At 31.6% G+C, this 21,496-nt stretch overlaps 1 protein-coding gene across 2 annotated transcripts; it reads left to right on the plus strand.

Moving 5' to 3' along the window:
- The first annotated feature begins 2,728 nt into the window (after nt 1-2,728).
- On the plus strand, nt 2,729-9,905 carry LOC107030783 (protein TIME FOR COFFEE). 2 transcript variants are annotated; one of them, XM_015232035.2, is made up of 13 exons: nt 2,729-3,130; nt 3,209-3,748; nt 3,852-4,048; nt 4,131-4,365; nt 4,465-4,849; nt 4,947-5,007; nt 5,103-5,210; nt 5,296-5,602; nt 5,678-5,744; nt 5,865-5,934; nt 6,023-6,379; nt 6,516-9,093; nt 9,234-9,905. In XM_015232035.2, the coding sequence occupies exons 1-13, from the start codon at nt 3,028-3,030 to the stop codon at nt 9,275-9,277; spliced, it is 5,052 nt and encodes a 1,683-aa protein (XP_015087521.1). In that variant the 5' UTR covers nt 2,729-3,027; the 3' UTR covers nt 9,278-9,905. The 2 variants fall into 2 exon arrangements, with proteins under 2 accessions (XP_015087521.1, XP_015087522.1); XM_015232036.2 differs by having other exon boundaries at nt 9,263-9,905.
- The last annotated feature ends 11,591 nt before the right edge of the window (nt 9,906-21,496 follow it).

Raw genomic sequence — 21,496 nt, forward strand, 5'->3', positions numbered from 1 at the left:
AATTTGATTCTATTTTAAAAAAATTTCTTAAAATCCAATGTTGATTTTAAGGATTTAAATTCAAATAAAAAATGTCATTTGTTAACTTCAGTTTGGTCTTATAAGTTTGTCAATATTACTACGGTCTTATTTATAGGAGTATGAAATAATCTTTGCATTTAATCTTTTTAGTTATATTTTCAAGAGTGTATTTAGTAAATTTAATTCCATTTGACTCTATTTGATTTTCGTAAATACAAATCAAATCTTTAAAAAAGTCAAAAATCAAAAATTGCCAAAAAATAAAAAGGAAATTCAATTCAATTCGATTTCTTACTTTTTTTTTGCCTTAACTATATTCTGGTCAACCATAAAAAATAATTAAAGAATGTAGTATTTTAAAAGTATATTTAGTGAATCTATTTGGTTTGACTGTATTTGATTTTTCTAAATACAAAATTTAAAATAAAAAAAAAGTCTTCTCAAAATTGCATAAAAAGAAAAAAGTAAAAGAAATTCAATTCAATTCACTTCCCCTTTTTCCTATTTTTTATCTTTACTAATTTCACTTCAACCATAAATTAAAAAAATGTTATATTTTAAAAGTGTATTTAGTGATCTGTTTGACTGTATTTAATTTTCATAAATACAAAATTTAAACCCAAATAAGAAAAGTCAAACTTCACAAAATTGCATAACAAGAAAAAAAAAGTAAAAGAAATTCAATTCTTTTTCCTACATTTTTTTTTGCCTTTACTATTTTCACTTCAACCATAAATAAGAGTAGCATTTTTTTAAAAATAGTATATTTAGTGAATCCAAATGCATTAAAATTTGTAAAAAATAAAAAAAAGTTAAACTTCTCAAAATTGCATAAAAAGAAAAAAAGTAAAAGAAATTCAATTCTCTTTCCTACATTTTTTTTTGCCTTTACTATTTTCACTTCAACCATAAATAAGAGTAGCATTTTTTTTAAAAATAGTATATTTAGTGAATCCAAATGCATTAAAATTTGTAAAAAATAAAAAAAAGTCAAACTTCTCAAAATTGCATAAAAAGAAAAAAAAGTAAAAGAAATTCAATTCACTTTCCTACTTTGTCTTTTTTTTTTTGGTTGCCTTTTCTATTTTCACTTCACCATAAATAAAAAATAAAATAAAAAGAATTGTGGGTTTTGGGGTCCACATCTTAGCTACCACAAACTACAAAGCACTACAGAACGTGACAATATGGCTAACGCAAAATATAAACTAAAAAATAATAAAAAATATTAAATAAAATTAAAATAAATTTCTGGGTCCCACTTATTTTTCTGGGAAGTTCCGTGACCGTGACTGCCCCTTTTTTTCCCTCCGCTGCCCGTCTTTTAACCACCGTCCGATCTTTAAATATCAACGGTCCAGATCTTGCCGAACTTGCCACGTAGGCTCGGCCTTAATTGTCGGAATCTAATAAAGCATTTAATTAAACAACCGCATATGGCCACGTCACTTATTAATCTAACGGTTCAGATGATTTCCAACTAGACAAAAGGATGATCCACGCCGTTGATTTAAGTTCTAGATCTTCATTAAGGGGGACCCACCTGTCTTTTTCTAGGGAAAAAGAGGAACTGGACAGTACTAAATATACTCACTTTACTTAATATTAAAAAAATGCAAAAAAAAAAAATCATAATAATTATTGTTATTATCATTTCTGAAATGCGAAAAAATTGCAAGTGAAACCCGAAAATAAATGAATTTGACCGGCTGGAAATGATATTTTTTTTGCAGTCACCTAGATTCCTTGTGATCGTCATGTTTTTTTGCTTTTACCTAGAATCACATACATTTACTACCGCCTATAGCCAGTCACCAAAGCCCTTTTGGTACACAAAATGTTTACGTATTCTACCCGACATAATACACGTAAAATATCATATTAAACATAAAACGTCATATGAGATAGGCTAAATTCATCGGTCACCCTTTAAACTTTGCATCAATTTTCACTTAGACACCTCAATTAGGCGATGTTCGTATGTAGGATTCTGTTGTGTCATCTTGACACTTTTTGTTGACATGTCAAAGTGAGTGTGATACACTCAACAATAGTGTGTGAAAGGATTAATTTAGCTATTTTTAATTTTATTTTCTCTTCTTCTTCTCTATTTTTCAAGTTACCATCCCCTATTTTTTTAATACTAATTTATTTATTTATGTATCCTGAATAACATACTACACGTACAATGTGAAATATTATGTATGAACATGAATTGCTACGTAAAATATCAAGTAAGATACATATCTATTTAAACATCAATTTATGCATGTTTAAATACTAAGTTAAAAAATACATTTTTATTTTATGTATTTGATTAACGATATAAATTTACGAAGCGAAAAAATAATAAAGACTTGGGGGCTAAATTTTGTTTTTGTTAATTCAATCGTGAAAAGTGGCCCACAAGCGGCAAGAAATATTTTTTTTTTTAATTTTTCTCTTGAAAATAAAAATAAAATACTTTGTTGTGAGAATAAAACTCGTTATATTAAGTCATACCCCTCCCACCCAAACCCCACCCAACTTTATTTAAATCAGGAGCATGGAAAGCGATGACCGACACGTGTCGGTCAGTGGAACCACATGCCATGCTGGCAATGTTGAATATGAACCGTTGGATGAGATGGTGAATGGACGGTGTAGATGAAAGTAAATGTCAAAAGTGATAGATCTTAACCTTCCACGAGGGTTTGAAGAGTGTGATATAGCCCAAAAGCTGATGAAGATAGAGAGCAGAAAAAGGAGAGAACCAAAGGTAGATAGAGAGAGAGAGAAGAGAAGAGAGGAAGAAGCAAAAACAAAAAATCCAAGAAAAAAACACCCATTTGTAAAAAGATAACATCTTTGCAAGTATTGATTTGTGGGGTTGTTGTTTGCCGGACGGAAAGTTAGTAGGTGAAGAAAAAAACTTTCATTTCCGGTGAAAACCACCATTGATTCCGGTGAATTATGCTAGAACTCATCTGGGGTTAGTTGATTTATTTCACCGGAGAAGAAAAAAAAATGGATAGGAATAGAGAAGCAAGAAGAACTGGTATGGTAGCCGCCACATCTAATGGATTATCAAGACGCAGACATAGAAGTAACAGTCTTAGAGATTCCCCTGGTAAACATCATAGATCTATAATCCTTATCTGATTATTTTTTAAAAAATTAATCAAAACTTGATTTTTTTTTGATGCAGATGAAGAAGGGGGTGTAGAGATACAAGAATCTGTCAGGTTAAGGGAGAGAGTGAAGAAAGATCGAGATCGAGAGAGAGACAGAGAACGGGATAGAGAAAGAGATAGAGAAAGGGATATTAGAGAGAGGGATATTAGAGATAGAGATAGAGATAGGTCAAGTCGGAGTAAAAGAAGAAGAGGTGATAGATTGATGATGCACAGAGGTGGTGGTGGTGGAGAAGATGGTGGAGATGATAGTTCAGAAGAAAGTGTAAACGATGAAGAAGATGAAGATGATGAAGAGACGACGACAACAACAACAAACGTTGTTTCAGCTAGTACAAGATTGTTGCCGCCGCCGAATCCGTTACCGGCGACGATGGGAGGGTCGGCGATTTCAAATCATCATCATCACCATAACAACAATCATAACCATCATCATATACCGCCTCGGAAAAATTTTCCACCAAATGTTGGTGGAAAGGTGTTTAGAGCAGCACCTGTATGGAAAACTGGTGATGAAATGATTGGTGTTTCTGTTCCAAGAAAAGCTCGTTCTGGTACTGTTTTTTTTTGTTCTTGTACTGTTTTTCATCTTTGTTGTTTTTTGGGGATTTTCTGATTGACCCCCTTTTCCTTTTTTGATGTTTTTGGTGTTTTTAGCATCTACAAAGAGGTCTCATGATTGGATTTCTGGGACTAGTGGTGGTGGTGGTAACAGTGGTGTTGTCACCGGAGACCAAATTCATCAGCAAGTATCAACAGCTTCGCCGGTGGGACAGAACATTCCGGCTACATCACCATCGCCGGCAGCTCCTTTATCTCCATCTTCATCTAATGTTTCAGTCAGAAAAAAATTTGTTAGTCTCATTTTCATCAGATTTTTCATTTTCTTTGTTTTTTCATGTTATCAGAACTGATTGTTTGTTTTTCTTGATGCAGAAGCCTAATGGACAAAAGCGGCCGCCGGCAAAGTCACCTCCAAAAGCTTCTTCATCTAACCCTGAAGAGCTTGAGATTGAGATTGCTGAAGTTCTGTATGGATTGATGACTCAGTCACAAGGACCTTCAAAAAAAGAAAGTGTACCAATTGATACAAGAGAAGTTAATAACAGATCCAGAGTTTCATCTCCAGCTTCTAATTCAAACTCATCAGCAACTCCTTTATCTGTTGTTGGTGAGTATAATAAAGTTTCAATCTTTGCACAATTGGGATTTGAGAAAAAAATCCAGTTCTTGTTTTTTGTTCTTATGAGTATTGTTCTTGTTTTTGTAGCTCCAAAGAGGAAAAGACCAAGGCAAGTCTTGGAAAATCCTGGAGGATTTAGTGTAAGAAGCACCCCCATTTCATCTTCTACAGCTAAAGTTGAGATGGATCAGACAACAATGAAGTTAGAGGTTTTTTCACCTAATTTGGAGAAGAACCCACAGTCTGCTGCTGAAAATGGTGTTTCTTTATATGATTTAAGTGGTTCTGCTCAAAGTTTGCCGGCGGCAGTAGATCCGGTACCGGAGCCGATGAAGATGGAATCTGACGTCAAGAGGAGGCCTGATGAAACTGAATTTGTGGAGAGTAAGGAGGAAGTGAATTCCCCAAAGAGGGAATCTTTTACTTTGGGAGTAGATAATAGTATTCGTGAGGATGTTGCAGTTACCCAAGTGTGAGTATCTATTCAAAGTTTTGATCTTTTTCTGATTTTGTAACTTTTAATTCTTCTTCTCGAGTCTGATGATTTATGGGGTTTCTTGGAATTTCAGGAGTGGGATTGTTTCAGGAGTGGAAAACCAGAGAGAGGAGAAGTTCCAGATAGATCTTATGGTGAGGATGAAGATATATGAAGATAATACCTAAAAAGTCTTTTTCTTCTTTTTCTTTGTAATTTGTTTTAATTGATCTCTCAAATCCCATTTTAGGCTCCTCCTCCACAGTTAAGATCATCACCTGAAAGAGAAGCTGAGATGAGTTTTGGCTCAGCAGCTGTGGATAGTAATAAGCATATTATATCATCAGAAAATATAGTTGTGAGTAGTCACTTTCTTTTCTCCCCTTCTCTGAGGTTATTGAGGATGATCTGATTATTGAATTGGCTGATATTATTTTGTTCAGGAAAGGAAGCCTGCTGTGACAGAAAAGGATGATGAAAGGATTGGCAAAGCTGAGAAAGATGAAGGGATGATTAGTGTTGAAGCTGAGGAAAAGAAGACTAAAGCAGCTGTAGAAGAAATTAATGCTCATAAGATAAGTGAGAGTAGTAGGGGTAGGAATATTAATCTTGATCTTGATTTGGAAAAGCCAGAAAAGGATAGTGGTGTAAGTGGCAAATTTCAACAGCACAGTCAAAAGTTGCAGCAGCACCAACCACCTCCTCCACCACAAAAAGCTACTAAAGAAGAATCAGTTCTTGAAAAAACTGGTAAGTTGATATTCTTGAATCTGCAATGAGTTCTTCCCCTGGATTTCACTGATGGGGTGATCTTTCTTTATTCAGGTCAATCCAGCTCTTTGCCTATGCCAATTTCTATGGCTAGTTGGCCTGGTGGGCTTCCTCCCATGGGGTACGGTCGGCTTGACTTATTGTGTTTCAGTGCTCTCATTTAATTGATATTACAAGTATTAGATCCATGGTGTAAATGCTGTGTTTCACTGGAGAAATAACTCACAATTCCTGTCAGCAGATACATGGCGCCGTTGCAAGGAGTTGTCGCTATGGATGGAAGCACAGTTTCTTCTGCTGCTCCAATGCAGGTGTTTTTCTTTGTATTTCTTTCACTTCTATGATTGAAGTTTTAACATTCATGCTTCAACCCCTTTTTAACTCGGAAATCTTATGCAGCCTCTGTTCTCTCAACCAAGGCCAAAAAGATGTGCAACACATTGTTACATTGCTAGGAACATACATTGTCTTCAGCAATTTATGAAGATGCATCCTTTTTGGCCACCTGCTGCTGGCACTGCACCCTTCTTTGGAGCCAAGACCAATCTTAATGTTATGCCGTCAGCTGATCTCCATGGAAACTTAGCTGGTAGAGGAGCAAGTGCTGGGCCTGATAAAGGGCAGGGGCTTGCTATCTTCCCTAGTAATGGTGGAAAAGACAAAGTTCAACCAGCTAACATTGCAGATGCTGCTCAGAGAAAACAGCAAATGTTACTCCAACAAGCATTGCCGCCTGTTGCGCCCAATAATCTACTGGTACATCATCTTCATACAGTTTATTTAACAACTTGATTTCTAGATTTTCCTCTGTTTTTTTCAACTTCTTGATGAGAATGAAAAGTTTTCAAGACTACACCTTTTTGCTGATTCTTTCCCCCCCATGAATTTACAGCATGGGCCTGCTTTCATCTTCCCTTTGAATCAACAGCAGGCAGCTGCAGCTGCTGCTGTTCGACCAGGTCCCGCGAAGTCACCTAGCACATTGGGCCCTTCTGTCCCTTCTAACACAACTAATGCTGCTGCTGGAACTGCTTCAGCTACAGCTGGTGGAGCGGCTACTGCAATTAGCTTCAACTATCCAAATATGTCTCCCAATGATGCTCAGTATTTGGCGATCTTGCAGAATAATGCGTATGCTTTCCCAATACCAGCTGTAGGACCACCTCCGAATTATCGGGGAACTCAACCTCAGCCCATGCCATTGTTCAATGGATCTTTCTATTCTTCCCAGATGATTCATCCTTCCCAGGTTCAGCAGCATCAGCAACATCAACAGCAGCAGCATCAACAACAACAGCAGCAGCAGCAGCATCAGCAGCATCAACAACAACAACAGCAGCATCAGCAGCAGCAACAGCAGCAGCAGCCAGCAACATCGCAGTCCCAACAAATGCAACAAGGTCAACAAAACACAAGCATGTCAAGTGGATCCTCTTCATCCCACAAGCATTTGCAGAACCAGCAACAGAGGTCCCAAGGCAATGCTATTAATGGTGGGAACAGTGGTGGTAATTTACATAGTTTTCCTGGGACAAAAAATCATCCATCTCAGTCCCCAGCACAGTCGTCACAGAATCAGCATATGCCTCCACAGACGCGCCATATTGAAAATGAGGTGGGTAGTGAAGATAGCCCAACTGCAGAGAGGAAAAGGTCGCATGGACCAATTAATGTGTACAATCAGAATTTTGCTATGCCCATGCATCCCTCAAACTTTGGTATGATGACTCCTCCAGCTAATTTTGGCGTTGCCTCTTCTGCTGGTGGCGGCAGTAATCATCAAACTGAGAAGAAGCCACAGCAGCAGCAGCAGCAACCAGGTCTAAAAGCGAGTCTAGAGTCAGCGCCGCCTCAACCTTTTGCCATGTCGTTTGCTTCATTTAATGGGTCCACTACTGGACCTGGCATTGACATGTCCATGGCACATAATCATGCTATTTTCCAGAGTCTCCCGGAAGCTACGAGGCAAAATTTACAGATGGCCGCAGCAGCTGCTGCTCAGGCTGTGCAGCAGAAGAAGAATTTCAGGGTATCTGAGGATGGTAAATCTGGATCTGGTGACCAGTCTGGGGCTGATGCCGAAAGAAAAGGTTTAGCAATGAAGCCTTCCGGAAATGCTGGTCAGTCTATTGCATTTTCAAGGTCCGATACGTCTGATGCCTCTGGGTCTACTATTGCAGCGAACAGTGTCATTGATAGCTCATCAAGGTCCTTGAATCTTCCATCTGGTGCTTCATGGACTGCTAGAGCTGCAATGCCAAATGCTATGGGATCTGTAAATGTTCCTAATGCACAGTTGCAAGCTCAAATACAGCAACAGCAGCAACAAATGCTTCAGCTTCATAAGCAGCATCAACAACATCAATTTGCAGCGGCTGTTGCTGCTCGGAGCAAGACATCAGCCTCTAGTAATGGGAATGTTTATTCGGAACACTTGACTTCATCTGCTTCTGCTGCTTCAAAATTTCCAAATGCAATGTCTGCTTTTCCTCAAAATCTTGTACAGAGTGGTAACAACAGCAATCAAGCTCAGTCACCTCAGTGGAAGAACTCTACCAGAACATCAACATCCCAAGCTCCATCATCTTTGTCATCAACGTCTTCTCTGAAAAGCCTTTCTCAGCAGCAGCAACAGCAGCAGCAGCATGTTAGATCCCAGCAAAGTCACACACAGATATCTTTTGGCACGAATCAGAGATCCACTCCTCCACCACCAGGACAACAGCCCCCAAACAGTAATCAGTCTCCCTCTTCCCCCATGATGGTTGGCTCTCCTACCACTTCTTCAATCTCAAAAGGTGCCAGTGGTAGCCCAAGACCTACAAATTCTGCAACTACAAGTAATAAAACCGGCCAGAACTCATCATTGTCAACACAGCAGGGTAAATCCTCAACTTCAGTTCCCAACCAGAAGTCATCTCCAGCTGGTGGGAGGAATGTGCCATCAATTCTTGGAAACCCTCATAATATAGCTTCAACTTCAGGTGGTGGAACTAAGCCTCAAATGTCACAGCAGCAGCAACAGCAACATTTACATAAGAGTATGCAGCAAGCACAGCTGTTCTTCTCTAGTCCATATGTGCAAGCTCAACCTCCACATTCTAGTGGTACAAGTTCTGCTGGTCAAGCTACTGGGGGTTATTATCTTCAGCAGAGACGGCGTCCTGACCAGCCTGGCCAACAACTGCCTGGTTCATCAGCTGCATCATCATCAAGTGGGATGTTGACTTTGTGTCCTGTTACACTAGGTGGTGGCACCACTTCTGATCCTGCCAAAGCAATTGCAGCAGCTGCAGCTGCTAATAATATGAAAGGTGGTGTGTTGCCTTCGCAGGGCATTCTTCATGCTGCCCAATATACAACACAAACATCAGGGAGTCAACATCAACTTTTGCCTGCTGGTTTCTCTTATGTGCATCCTGTTCCTGCCGCGGTTCAAGTAAAGCCAGCTGAACAGAAACAACCTGCGGGTGAGTAGTCTCATGATCATCCTTTATTTACATTTCAGTTCCATTTTTCTAGGTAGACAAGTCTAGGAGTTGACGCCAAAAATTAACAATTTAGATTAATTGGGAAGTAATTCATGAAGTGAAACATAATTCTTGACCAGGAAATGACAATTTGCATGCGTGCTGGCAGCCTGAGAAGAAATGAACACTGTACAACTTGATGGAGCAGCCAAGCAGAGGCACATCAGTGAACCTCAGAAGTTGGAATGAAGAACTCGCAGTTTTGAAGGAGGCACCATATGGTTAAATTTTTGCACGAAACGCAAGTCAATCAACATGTCGATTGACATCGTATAACGCATTCCCGTGGTGTATAATCTGACTGCCTATAGGGATATCACAAATGAAAGCGCTGCTGCTCGACCGGTTGGTGTTTTGATGATCACAGGATGGTTTGCTGGAATATTGATCAGCCAGCTCTTTCCTGCATTTTGATGGTGGTGGTTAGGTTCAGGAAAGAAAAAGGTTTTTGGTTCCTTTTTCCTCCCCCCTTTTTTGGGGGGTTAGGGGGGGAAAGCAGGTCAGTGATAAAAACTAAGAAAATAGTGAAAGGTTGTATTGCCTTCCAAGTTTTTCAGTAGGAACTCTGATGCTTCAGTAATTCATTATTCTTTTCCTTCTCTTAAAAGGTGTTTCTACTGGCTTGAATTATTATACAGCAGTTTCTGGACAGTAGTATCTTTTTTTGGACATATTATAAGTATATGCAAGGTGTATATGTGTATGTCTTGGCACATATATAAATGGAATAGCCCTCAAGATTTTCTTTCAAAGTTTCAAGTTTCTTTTTACCTTTGCATTCTTTACTTTATATGGCTGAAAATAGTCTCTGTCATGACAGAATGACAGTAGTCCGTGAATGAATGATGCTATCAGTTTTTTTTTATTGTTGTTTTGGGAAAAGGGCATTATTATGTCATTGGCTCTCTCTTAGCTGCTGTTTTATTTCCTTTTCAAGCTCTCCTTGCAACATAATATGAGAGTTTTGGCTATCATTAGGGAAAATCACCCTCTCCGTCTTCTAACATGTAGCTTATATTTGGAGTTTGTTACTCGGTTTAGTTCATAATACACTTTACATAAGGTTGATATGTATAGTGTTGTAGTTAAATATTTGTATATTGAGTTACAAGGGGTAATATTAATGATGTAAGAAGTTCAAATTAGTTGGAGTTGGCTTACATAAATCAAGATTCATTTAATGGCTATTCTCTATCTAGAGTTCAAACATAGTGTAATAGACTAGTGAAAAAAGAAGAAATGAAGCATCTTAGCAACTTCTAAATAAGGGGGAGGGAGTTGCTTTTATCATTGGTTGGTGTGATTTATAAATAAAAAAAATAGTGTAAAAAGGGCAAAGGTGGGCTATCTTTGAACACACATGCACACACCTAGATAGATTTTAGATTGGGATGGGTGGCTTTAAACAAGAGTTGATTTTGTTGCATTACATGTGTGTGAACTATATAGTAAAATGTAGGACCTAATCTATATATAACATTTCATTTTCAATTGAGGTCCCCATTTTCTTGCAATTACTATACTCACAATTAATTCTCTTTCTTTGCTTTGAATAGTCCTTGGAATCACTTTCACTATAACATACTTTACCTCAACCAAGAAGAAAAGTTAAGTTTGTTGAAAAGGCCACTTCTCTTTTGGATTCCACAACTTGCCTTTCTTTATCTTTTATTTTACTAAATACGTTGAATCAAGAATTTTCTTTCTTTATCTTCAATCATATCACGATATACAATTCTGTTTTATCATCAATATTGAAAAAATATACTGAAATTCTCAATTATACACTTATTCTTTACGAATTATTACCACCATAAACATGATGTTGCCAAAGAATCTATATTTTGGTTTAAAAAAAGTTAGTTTTACTATAATATCATTAGATGGTGGATATTTTGATAATATCTTAATGTTGTTAGATAAATTGGATTATTATATGGATTTTGATAGATATGTATAATTTTGATATTGACAATTTTGACCTTTGTATATTATGGTCCCATTTTTCTAAATTAAACAGCATAATAGGGCCCTTGAAAGATCAGCATATGTTTAATGGTTTTTTTTTTTGGCTTCCAGAAGGTCACTTGTGTCCAGATATCTTTTTGCCTTGTAGGCTTGGATACTTTTTTGGGTGTCCTTTTGTGGGCCCTACTAAAAAAAATTTTTTGCCAACAAAACTTTAAAAAATTCCATAGTGGGACCCACTATATTATTTTTCTTAATTTGCTCACACCTTTCCAAAACTTAAAAAGTATTTAAAAAATATTTATGGAAATCTATCACTATTTTAACCATAGGATTAGGTAGTTTGCTCTTGTTGTATACTCTTGGTCCACAAAATTAAGGTTACTTTTTTAATTATTAAAATTATAAAGTAGTTTAAAAATAGAAGAAAATTCAATCATTTTCTAAAATTTTGTTTTAATTCCCTTATTTTGAAATATACAAAACGTTCAAATAATTCACTAAATATAAATCAGATGTTACTTATTTATATTTGACTAAATACAATTCATGGAAAACAATAATTTTAATCATTAGAAATTTAAAAATATACTAATAAAAGAATAGTACTTAATAATAAGTATTTTAGATATTTTATCAAATAAAAATAAATATCTATATCTTTAAATATAACGAACAAATAAAAGTAAATAATTCTTAGTATTTATGAATATTATAATAAGTATTCCTAAGTAGGTCAAGTGAAGCATCTCATCAACATGAAAACAAGTTGTTGATAAGAGAATATTTGAGAGTTTGCAACTTAAAAGATCATTGTTAATAAGCTATTGAAGAAAATAAGCACTTCTAAATATTCCAATAAGTAGAAAGATATTTTAAAAAAAAACTATACAAATTATTTTATTTAAGAATTGGAAAAGAGATTTGTTTTTTTCTAGTAGAAAAGAATGTTAGTAAAAATAGAAAGTGCTTTACCTTTTTCTCCCCCATTTTTTTTTTGGTTTTCTCTTTTATATTTTGTGCAACAAAGTAATCAGCCAATTATTCTGAATTCCATCCCTTTATCATAATAGTAATTATTAAACTTTTCAAAAATTAATAGTCAGATCAAGTATTTGGAAGGCTAAAAATATTTATTACTACATTATTTTAAAAAAGTGGCTAAACTATTGGGAGAAAACAAGTGATTCTGCAAAATAATAAAACTTATTTTCAGAAATTAAAAAGATTTTTTCTTTTTTTTTAAAAAAAAATAAATTTGAAAAAATGGACATTTTAATAATTTGGTTAAAACAAATTGCTTCTCGTCAATAGTACTTATATAAAAAAATACTTTAAAAATTTATTAATTTTAGAAATTTGATCGAACGAGCTAGGAATCATAACTTGCAAATTAAAAGTAAAAATTTATATGGACCCATTAGTATTATAATAAAAAATAAATTGAGGTGGCTGATGATTTTATGTCAAATTATTAAGAGGTTGAAAGGGAAATTCAAAGTCCAATCTTCTTTTGACAAAAGAATAAACATGCTTTAAATTTGCTTTTGTTTGAAGGACAAAGGAATTAGAAAAAGATTTTTGCTTGATTGAGAAAAGATTAGTTGAAAAAATTATATATAATTAAAGGAAAGAGAGAAAAAGACATAATGGTAGGTCCCTAAATACTTATATTATCAACGGCTAAGATTAATAATTGATAATATTTGTAATTGTGGTCCAATTAAAATAGGAAGCAAAACTAGTTGAATTAAATGGATAAGAAAGAAAAATAAAAAGGTTAATAAATCTTATCTTGTGAATTGTGATGTATATTCATTGTCTTTTATTCCTTCAATTTTATTACGTGTCTAATTCTCCAACGAGCCTTTTTCTTTTTCTTTTTAAATTCATTTTTTGTTTTATCTGAATAATATTTTATTTATTTATTTTAAATCATTATCACTTTTGGATCTTTCTTTGTTCCACTATCATCTATCTTACTTTTGGTGGAAAAACTTTCGATATCAAGAAGCTAGTATAGTGGATGTACTTTTTAGACTCTTGATAATTGGTGTATTTGCAGTTTTTCTTTTTAATATTTGATATTTATATTAGGATTCTTTAAAATTTGAATTGACACGCTATAAATTTATTTATAAAAGCGATACTTTCAGTAAAATGTTTTTAGTTTCTAGCCATTCGAATTGAGATCTTAAAAAAATGGAAGTTAATTTCAAGTTCGACAGTTTCAAAAAGGTATTAATCATCGATGACCTTATTATGTGAAATTCATTCATTTTATCACAAACTTAATTGACACACTTTACAAACATCTACTTTGAAATTCATTCATTTTACCACAAACTTAATTGACACACTTTACAAACTAATTTTCTATAAAAAAATAAATCGTTATACTACAAATTTAAATAGTTATCATATTAAATATTTCCACTTGGAATCCTTCTTAATAGACTTTATATGACACAAATTTAAAATTATCGAATTCTTAAAAAAAGCTTATATACAATCTTACTCGCTCAAATTTCATTCATAAGACTATACTATATATAAGAGCCGAGGGGTGGGAGAGTGGGCGGGTGATATATATAAGCCGGGGGGTGGGGGGTGGGTGAGTGAAGGGACATATCTATGAGATTTAAAGAAAGATCAAACCGTAAATATTTATTTTATATTATTTTACCTTATATTTACGTAAAAAATTATTTTCGCGACTTAAATCCGCAACATCATCACATGCGAATGTTGTGCGACGGATACTGACACCATATTTATGAAAAAGAAAACAATTACCTAACTTAGATGCTAGTGAAGTAGATAGCGATGATATATACTTTTTATATAAATATATATACACATATATCTAACAATAATAAAGTAAATGGTCCCAACCACCAACAATTTGATGTCTCAAAATCTTAATAAAATTGACCTTACTAATTAATGTGTAATATCCACTATTATATTCTATATATTTCCCTCATCTTCTTCTTCATTTTCTTTGTACAACACAAATGACAAAAGTTAAATACAAAAAAATTGACTTGATATTCCATCTACTTCAATAGCCACAACAATCAAAGGTATTTCTTCCATATAGGTCTTTCAACTTCTACTTGTGTATGGAAATGTAGCGATCGGTGAATCGCTTCTTTTTTCGTAAAAAGTCAAATAAAATCGAATTTGAATGGAACTGAATAAGATTTGATAAACGAAATATATGTGGAGTATGAAATTGTTTCCATGACAATTGACAATGGTCTCTCTTCTGATTCTTACACAATGCAATCATCAATTCCAAGTAAGAAATTGTTTCTTCAAATCTTGATTATACTGTATCAATTTATATGACATAATTCGTTTAAAAAGAATTAGTAAATTTTTTAAATATTAGTATTTGCAAATATTGGTTTGCTCATTATTGTTTAAAAAAATTAGGATGAAATGTAATAATAAACTTATCTGAGAATTAAGTATTTTTGTTTTTTCTCTTTACCATTTTTTGGAAGTTAGAATTTTTTTCTTTTTGACAATACCTAAGTTTGATTTATGATAAATATTTGTTCACATCGGATAAGTGACACAATGAGATGAAAATGAACGACATATATTTATTTGCTTGATGTAAATATTGAACACGAATAAATATTTACTGCCTGTTTTTCAAATTAAACTTGTACTAGATTTTGATAATATCTTATTATATTTTCTTCCTTTGTGAATGCTACAAGTACCAACTACTATCAAACAATAAAGAATATTGAAAATTCAATCTCTTAACACCTTTGTGTTGATTAATGACTTGATGTATTATTTTGAATGTTAAATTAGATTCTTATCAAAGTCATTTATTAGAATACAAATTCCTTTTTTCCTTTGACCCTTTCAATCTTTTTTTTTTTTGTGTTTTCAACTTTAGTATATACTGATTACATGTTTCTTAGTCAACAAACAACAGTGTAAAAAGTGTGATATAATGCAGGTATGCAATAATTGTTACCAGTAGTACTAGTTAGTCATAAAATAATAACATTGAAATCATTTCTAAATTTGAGAATATAAATTATTAATTTTATTTTTAAATTATTAACCGTTTTAAAAATATCATTCTATTTAATTACTTAAATTTTGATACAATCCTAATCTGTCACATGATATAGGGAGTTACCTGAAATTCTTGTACGAGCATGTAACTCTTAATGAAAAATTAAAAGAAATATTATAAACATCATTAAATTTATTGAAAATTATGAGATATATTACACTCATATTGCAAGACAAGATGTATTTAAATATAATTAATTAAATATTTAAAACTGTCAATAATTTAAATTATAATTCGCCTTAAATTTAAAAGTATCTTCGATACTCTCCCGATAGTAAACATGTTGAAAGAGAAAGGAAGTTGCCAAGGATTTTTGGGATGTAGGACCCAAAAGTTGTATGAATTTTGTCTGTATATCAGACAACATGATTCAACAGAATTGCAGAAAATAGAGAAAATTTGTTCCCCAAAAAGTTCAAAGGGTAAAAACAGAAAAAAGTTACAGTTCGGTCCAATGAAATCCAACTTTCCTTTACCTTTCATTTTTTATCGTTAAAAAATAAATATTTAAATTTATATAAAATTTAATATCAAAGATTTTGTGACAAGGCAAGTCTTCATCTATCTATTCATACTTCCGGCGATTGCGAAAATTTGCAATCAAGTTTTAATGCGTGGGTTACTGTTGCAAAATTTATTTTAATTGGATTTAAATTTAAATAGTGACACTGAAATACCTTATTTATCCAAATTTAATGTTTCGTTTTTACTTTTTATTGGAAAAATTACATAAATTGGTACATTTTGATAAATAATTACTAATTTTAGTGATATTTTTTTATTTATTACAATTTATAGCAATACTATTTTAAAACTGCAATATGTATTAAAAGTGAATTATGTATGCAATATATATGAATTATAATTTTCTTTTGAAATATATTATGTTTGCTTGGTAAAAATTTGACATATTGTATTATAAGTGTATTAAAATGTGTGATAAATGTATTATCTATCATTAAAACTTGTATTATATGTGAATAATAAATTATTCTTTGTAACATGTATTAAACTTTTCTTATAAATGAATTAAAAGCGATCAAGTGAAAAAAAATGTTATTGCTATAAATGTTAAATATTTTTTTATTATAATATATTTCTCTAAGTTTCCCTTTTATATTAGATGATTGATATCTGCATAAGAGCCTGATTAAATTTGATTCGAAAAAGTCTAGAGTAAAATATTTTCTAATAAAGATACTTTATATTTAGGAGACTCAAATTCAAAATCTTTGATTAATAATAAATGAATACTTACTATTTCGCTCTATAAAATTCAAATTCTCAAACCCACCGACCCACATAATTGTGGCCCCTACAGTATTTGGCCCCAGAGTGAAATGGTTTTTCATAACTCGGGCCCCATGGCCCATCAAAAACCTATTCTTCTGAACGTCGGTGACCTTTGACTTTCAACTCTCGTAAAAATAGCAAAATATAATAAAAAGAAAAAAAAGAATAAGAAGTAATTAATTTTTATTCCTATTAAGTGTCTTAAAAGAAAGAAGCTAAGTTTTTAATATCATAAAACTCTTGTGTATTAATATAAGGATAATTTTGAAAGAATAAAAACAATTTCTTTTTTAAAATTTTAATACACAACTTATTGAAAATAAAAAAATAATCTAATACATCACTTATTTTAAAACATTAACTAAGGTCATATATTTGCATTCTTTTATCACGTAGTTAGTGAGTATTTAAGTAGAAAAGTAGGACAAATTAAAGGACATTTAATTTACTTGCCTAATCAATAAAATATGGATGGACCATCCACCTATGACCTAACTAAGGATTTTTTTAAATTTTATATTTCATAAGTGTGGCCAAATATTTGGACCACACATATATATAATGATTATAATAAGTAGATGAATGAAAAATATTACTATAGGTAGAATGAAAGATCATTAATTATGAGTGCCAAAACTTACTAAAGTGACACTTACCCTTTTGACAATTTCACTAATCATGTTTTATAGTTTGACATATTAATCCAATAAAATCAAAATATTACTTACTCAATTTGCCCGTCCTCGAATGCAACGAAAGAAGGGAGCTTATAAATTATATGATTCAACCTCGTTTCTTTGATGAAAGATGTCACAAAGCGAACAAAATAAATGAGTGAACAAGCATCGAAAGGTGTGCGTTAGTGAAACGAATAGCTTAATTCTAGTGGACAGGACAAAATTTCCCTTGGAGAAAGCCAGCCTGAGGGAATTAGATTGGTCATTCGGTGTCTAAAAGCCTAATTTTTGGTTTTTTTATATCGAATAAAAATATAACTCAAATTAAGAGGTGGTACGAATGTCAAATGGGGGTTTTGGTTTGAAATTATCAACAAACAACACAGAAATTGCAATGAGACAGGTTCTTGGAATGTGATTCGATTAAAGGCTAATATGGACAAATGAGTAACTCCAACTGTTAGAAAATAGTTGAATGTTAGTGAGTAAGCTAAGTCATAGAGAGAATAAATTTCCTCTCGAATCAAGTTGGTTTCTCTCGAAAACCAACAACAAAGCAAATAAAACCAACGAGCTGAACTCATATCAACCCAATAACCACTGACCATTAAACAACAATCTTGATTTTATAAAAGTCGATTTTATCATTGGTTCGAGTGGAAGGCCAATATTTAATGGATAAAGATTACTCTAAAAATCATTTTTCTTCACAAGCACACAATGTTGTACTAATTGAATACATGAGGGAATTTATGCATGTAATTGGTGCTATATATGTTAAGTCATGATACCACTCTATTTGTGCTAATTGTTTCCTTTCTCACTTCAAAAGTCATTGTCAATATCTTATATATTATAATAAATTACATCAATCAAATCAATGATCTAACTATATATATATCTAAGTCATAAAATAATTCAAGTAAGGTACATAAATCTTGTATATTTCGTACTATATGTGTATATTCTGGCCTACTAATAGGTAGGTACATTTGTAAAGCTTTAACAAGTCCTAATTATACCACGGTTTTGTTGTTATTCGTAAAAGATGTAGAGTTTTGAAGAAATAATAGAAAATAAAAAGAAAGAATAATTTAGAGAGTTGAAGCTTCTTCATGCCACTTCACACTATAATTAAAGATGTACAATTTTGAAGATTTATTTTTTCTTTTAAAAAAGATAATTTTCAAATGATAATAAAAAAAAGAATAATTAAGAGAATTGGAGCCCTCTCCACTCCACTTGACAATATAAAAGAGTTTTATTTTAGATAGAAAATATTATAATCCAGAGTAATATTACGACAATGTTTCATAATTTAAGTATTAAATTTTCAAAAGATAAATAATTAAGGGAATGGTAAAGTATTAATTAACTCTAATCCATAGTTTAGTAGAAAAAGTCAGTTATTTAATTTTGGCTATGCAAATCTTCCATATTTAATATGCTTATAGATAGACTATAGTTATCATCCATTATAACTATTTTTTGTTAATTGTTTTTATAACTTATTTTTATATATATAAATACGCCAAAAATATCAAGAAAAGTCCATCTGACTTTATCAAATACAATTAATATTATTCTTTTTAGGACTTAATGGAGAAATACTTTTTTAATATTTTACTTGTATTTTCTATTTCCATTATTGTACTACATGCCATCATTTACTAGTTGGCAGATATTATTGATAATATCTCAACAGTATTCATCACTGGATTTTATAGTATAAAAAAATTTGATGAATATGTCACTTTTTCAATTGCTATAATTTGTCCTTTATTTCTGGTCCCATTTTCTAGAAATATATAACACTACAGACACATTTAAAGCTCAACAAATTTTTATGAAGTGTTGCCCACAAAATCACTAAAAGTTTGTGAATGTAATATTTTATTTTTTAATTGAAATTAGATTAATAATGAATGTATTTTAAATAAAATTTTCAAAAACAGGGCGTATTTTGGGAGTTTTATGGTTCACATAAATTTATATATTTTTTAGGTTATACATAATTTTTTTGTATTTTAAAAAAATATTTAAATATAATTATGTAAGTAATTTTTGCTTAAAATATCACTTAAATATGATGATGACTGAATGTATTTTTCTAAAGTGAAAAGGCTCAATATGCCATCGAACTTTTAGAAAAGGCTTATTTATGTCATCAGTTAAAAAATTGGCCCATTTATGTCATTACCGTTAAAGAAAAGGCTCGTTCAAGCCATTATTTATTAAACGGTGATTTTGCAAAATTATTTTTGACACATGACCAATTATAATTCGGCCACGTCATCAATTTTTTTAATAAAAAGAATCATAATTCTGAAGAAAAAAATTGAATTAATTTTTTTGATTTTTTTTAATTAAATAAATTAATGACGTGGCCGAATTATATTTGGCAACATCATCAATTTTTTTAATTAAAAAAATCAACATTCTGATTAAAAATTGAATTATTATTTTTTGATTGAACTCATTTTAAAAATTGATGACGTGGACGAATTATAATTGGCCCCATATCAAAATGATTTTGTAAAATCACCGTTAAAAAAATAATGGCATGAATGAGCATTTTTCTTTAACGATAATGGCATAAATGAGTCAAACTTTTAACTTATGACATAAATGAACCTTTTCTGAAAGTTCGATAGCATATTTGAGTCTTGTTTTCTTTTCTTTCTAAAATTAGGTGTTACCTTTTTTAGGTGGATATAGGAAATACTTTTGATGTTTTAATTAATATACACTCTTTTTATACATTAATTTTTCAAAATTTTCAAGTTTCTAATATTAGCCATTCCTAATTTTTGTTATCATTGCAATTTTTTGATATAATTAAATTAAGTGCTAAAAATCTAAATACAAAATTGATCAAAGTTATATAAAAAATTCACCTTTTTTTAATATAAAAGTGTACTCATCTTCTCGAAATTTTGAATACACTAATCCTATTTAAGATAAATATTTCCTTCATTTATTTTTGCTCATATTCAACAAATTATATGTATTAATATTAATAAACTGAATGAACATATGCAACTCCAATGTAATAGCTATAAATTACAATTAAATAAATTATTGCTACTAATAATAATTATACGTTTTAACTATAGCTATTATGAAATTTTTCATTTAAAAAAAGTAGGTAAAAAACATACTAGTAGTAGGCAAGTGGGTCCTAAATTGTTGCTAACTTTTAAGAGTGTAGATCCATTATTGATGATATTTCAATATGTGGTCCAATTAGGATAGAAAAAATGATTGGTAACCAAAATAGTTGAATCAAATTAATCGACTCAATAAAAAAAGTCCAAAAATCTTATCTTAGAATATGAATAATAATTATGTTCATTGGCTTTATTCCTTTAAAATTTACGTTTCGAATTCTTTTACACTCTTTCTTGTATAAGTGGATAAGTGGGTACATTATATATTATCTATAAAGTTTGTTCCTATTATTAGATGGTTATTTTAATTTTAACTTAAAAGAAATAATATAAAATTATTATAATTGATTATGTTTTTTTCCTAAAAAGAATTTGAAGTCTTTTATATTTAGCTAATTTGATTTTATGAGAACTTTTTTTTTTGTACTTCTATAAATCGATGATTCTTTTTCTCATTTTTGAGGAAATTAAATCTTTTTTAGAGGCATAATTTTCGATTAATGTTTTGTTTTCTCTTATATATTAATGAAAAAAAAATATTCATAAGCAGTTGTTAATGGAGGTGAGGTTGCTGAATTTTGAGGTGTCGATATTAATTTATGTCAGAATTGTACGTTCTATGTGTCCTCGAACAAAACTTACTCGCAGTATGTATTTAATTGAATACATGTATACATATATCTTTTGATATACTGTTCATATTTTTTACACGACTTCTTTTTTACTATAGTTTAATTTCTTTTCATACTTAATTATGTTGTGCTTTACTTAAACTAATGAATTATCGACTTTCTACCATCACAAAATAAAAATAAGGCTACATAGATATCACTCTCCTCTTATTTCTTAAATGTGTTATTGTATCTTATATGGTTAGCTTTTATATGACACTTGATAATTTTTATTCTAAACCTCTATTTCATATTACCTATGATTTTGAAGAGTCTCCAAAGATTATATAGAGAAAAAGTTTTTAAATATTTCATAATTATATTTGAATTAAAGTTTATATTGGGCTTTGGGGTCCATAACATCTGGATAAATTAAGCAATAATGTAAAGGTCCCAACAGCAATTAAATTGACCTTTAGCTGATAACTATTATTCTACTACTTTTAGAAAAATAGA

Source organism: Solanum pennellii, chromosome 9 (assembly GCF_001406875.1).
Source record: "Solanum pennellii chromosome 9, SPENNV200".
Classification (NCBI taxonomy): Eukaryota; Viridiplantae; Streptophyta; class Magnoliopsida; order Solanales; family Solanaceae; genus Solanum; species Solanum pennellii.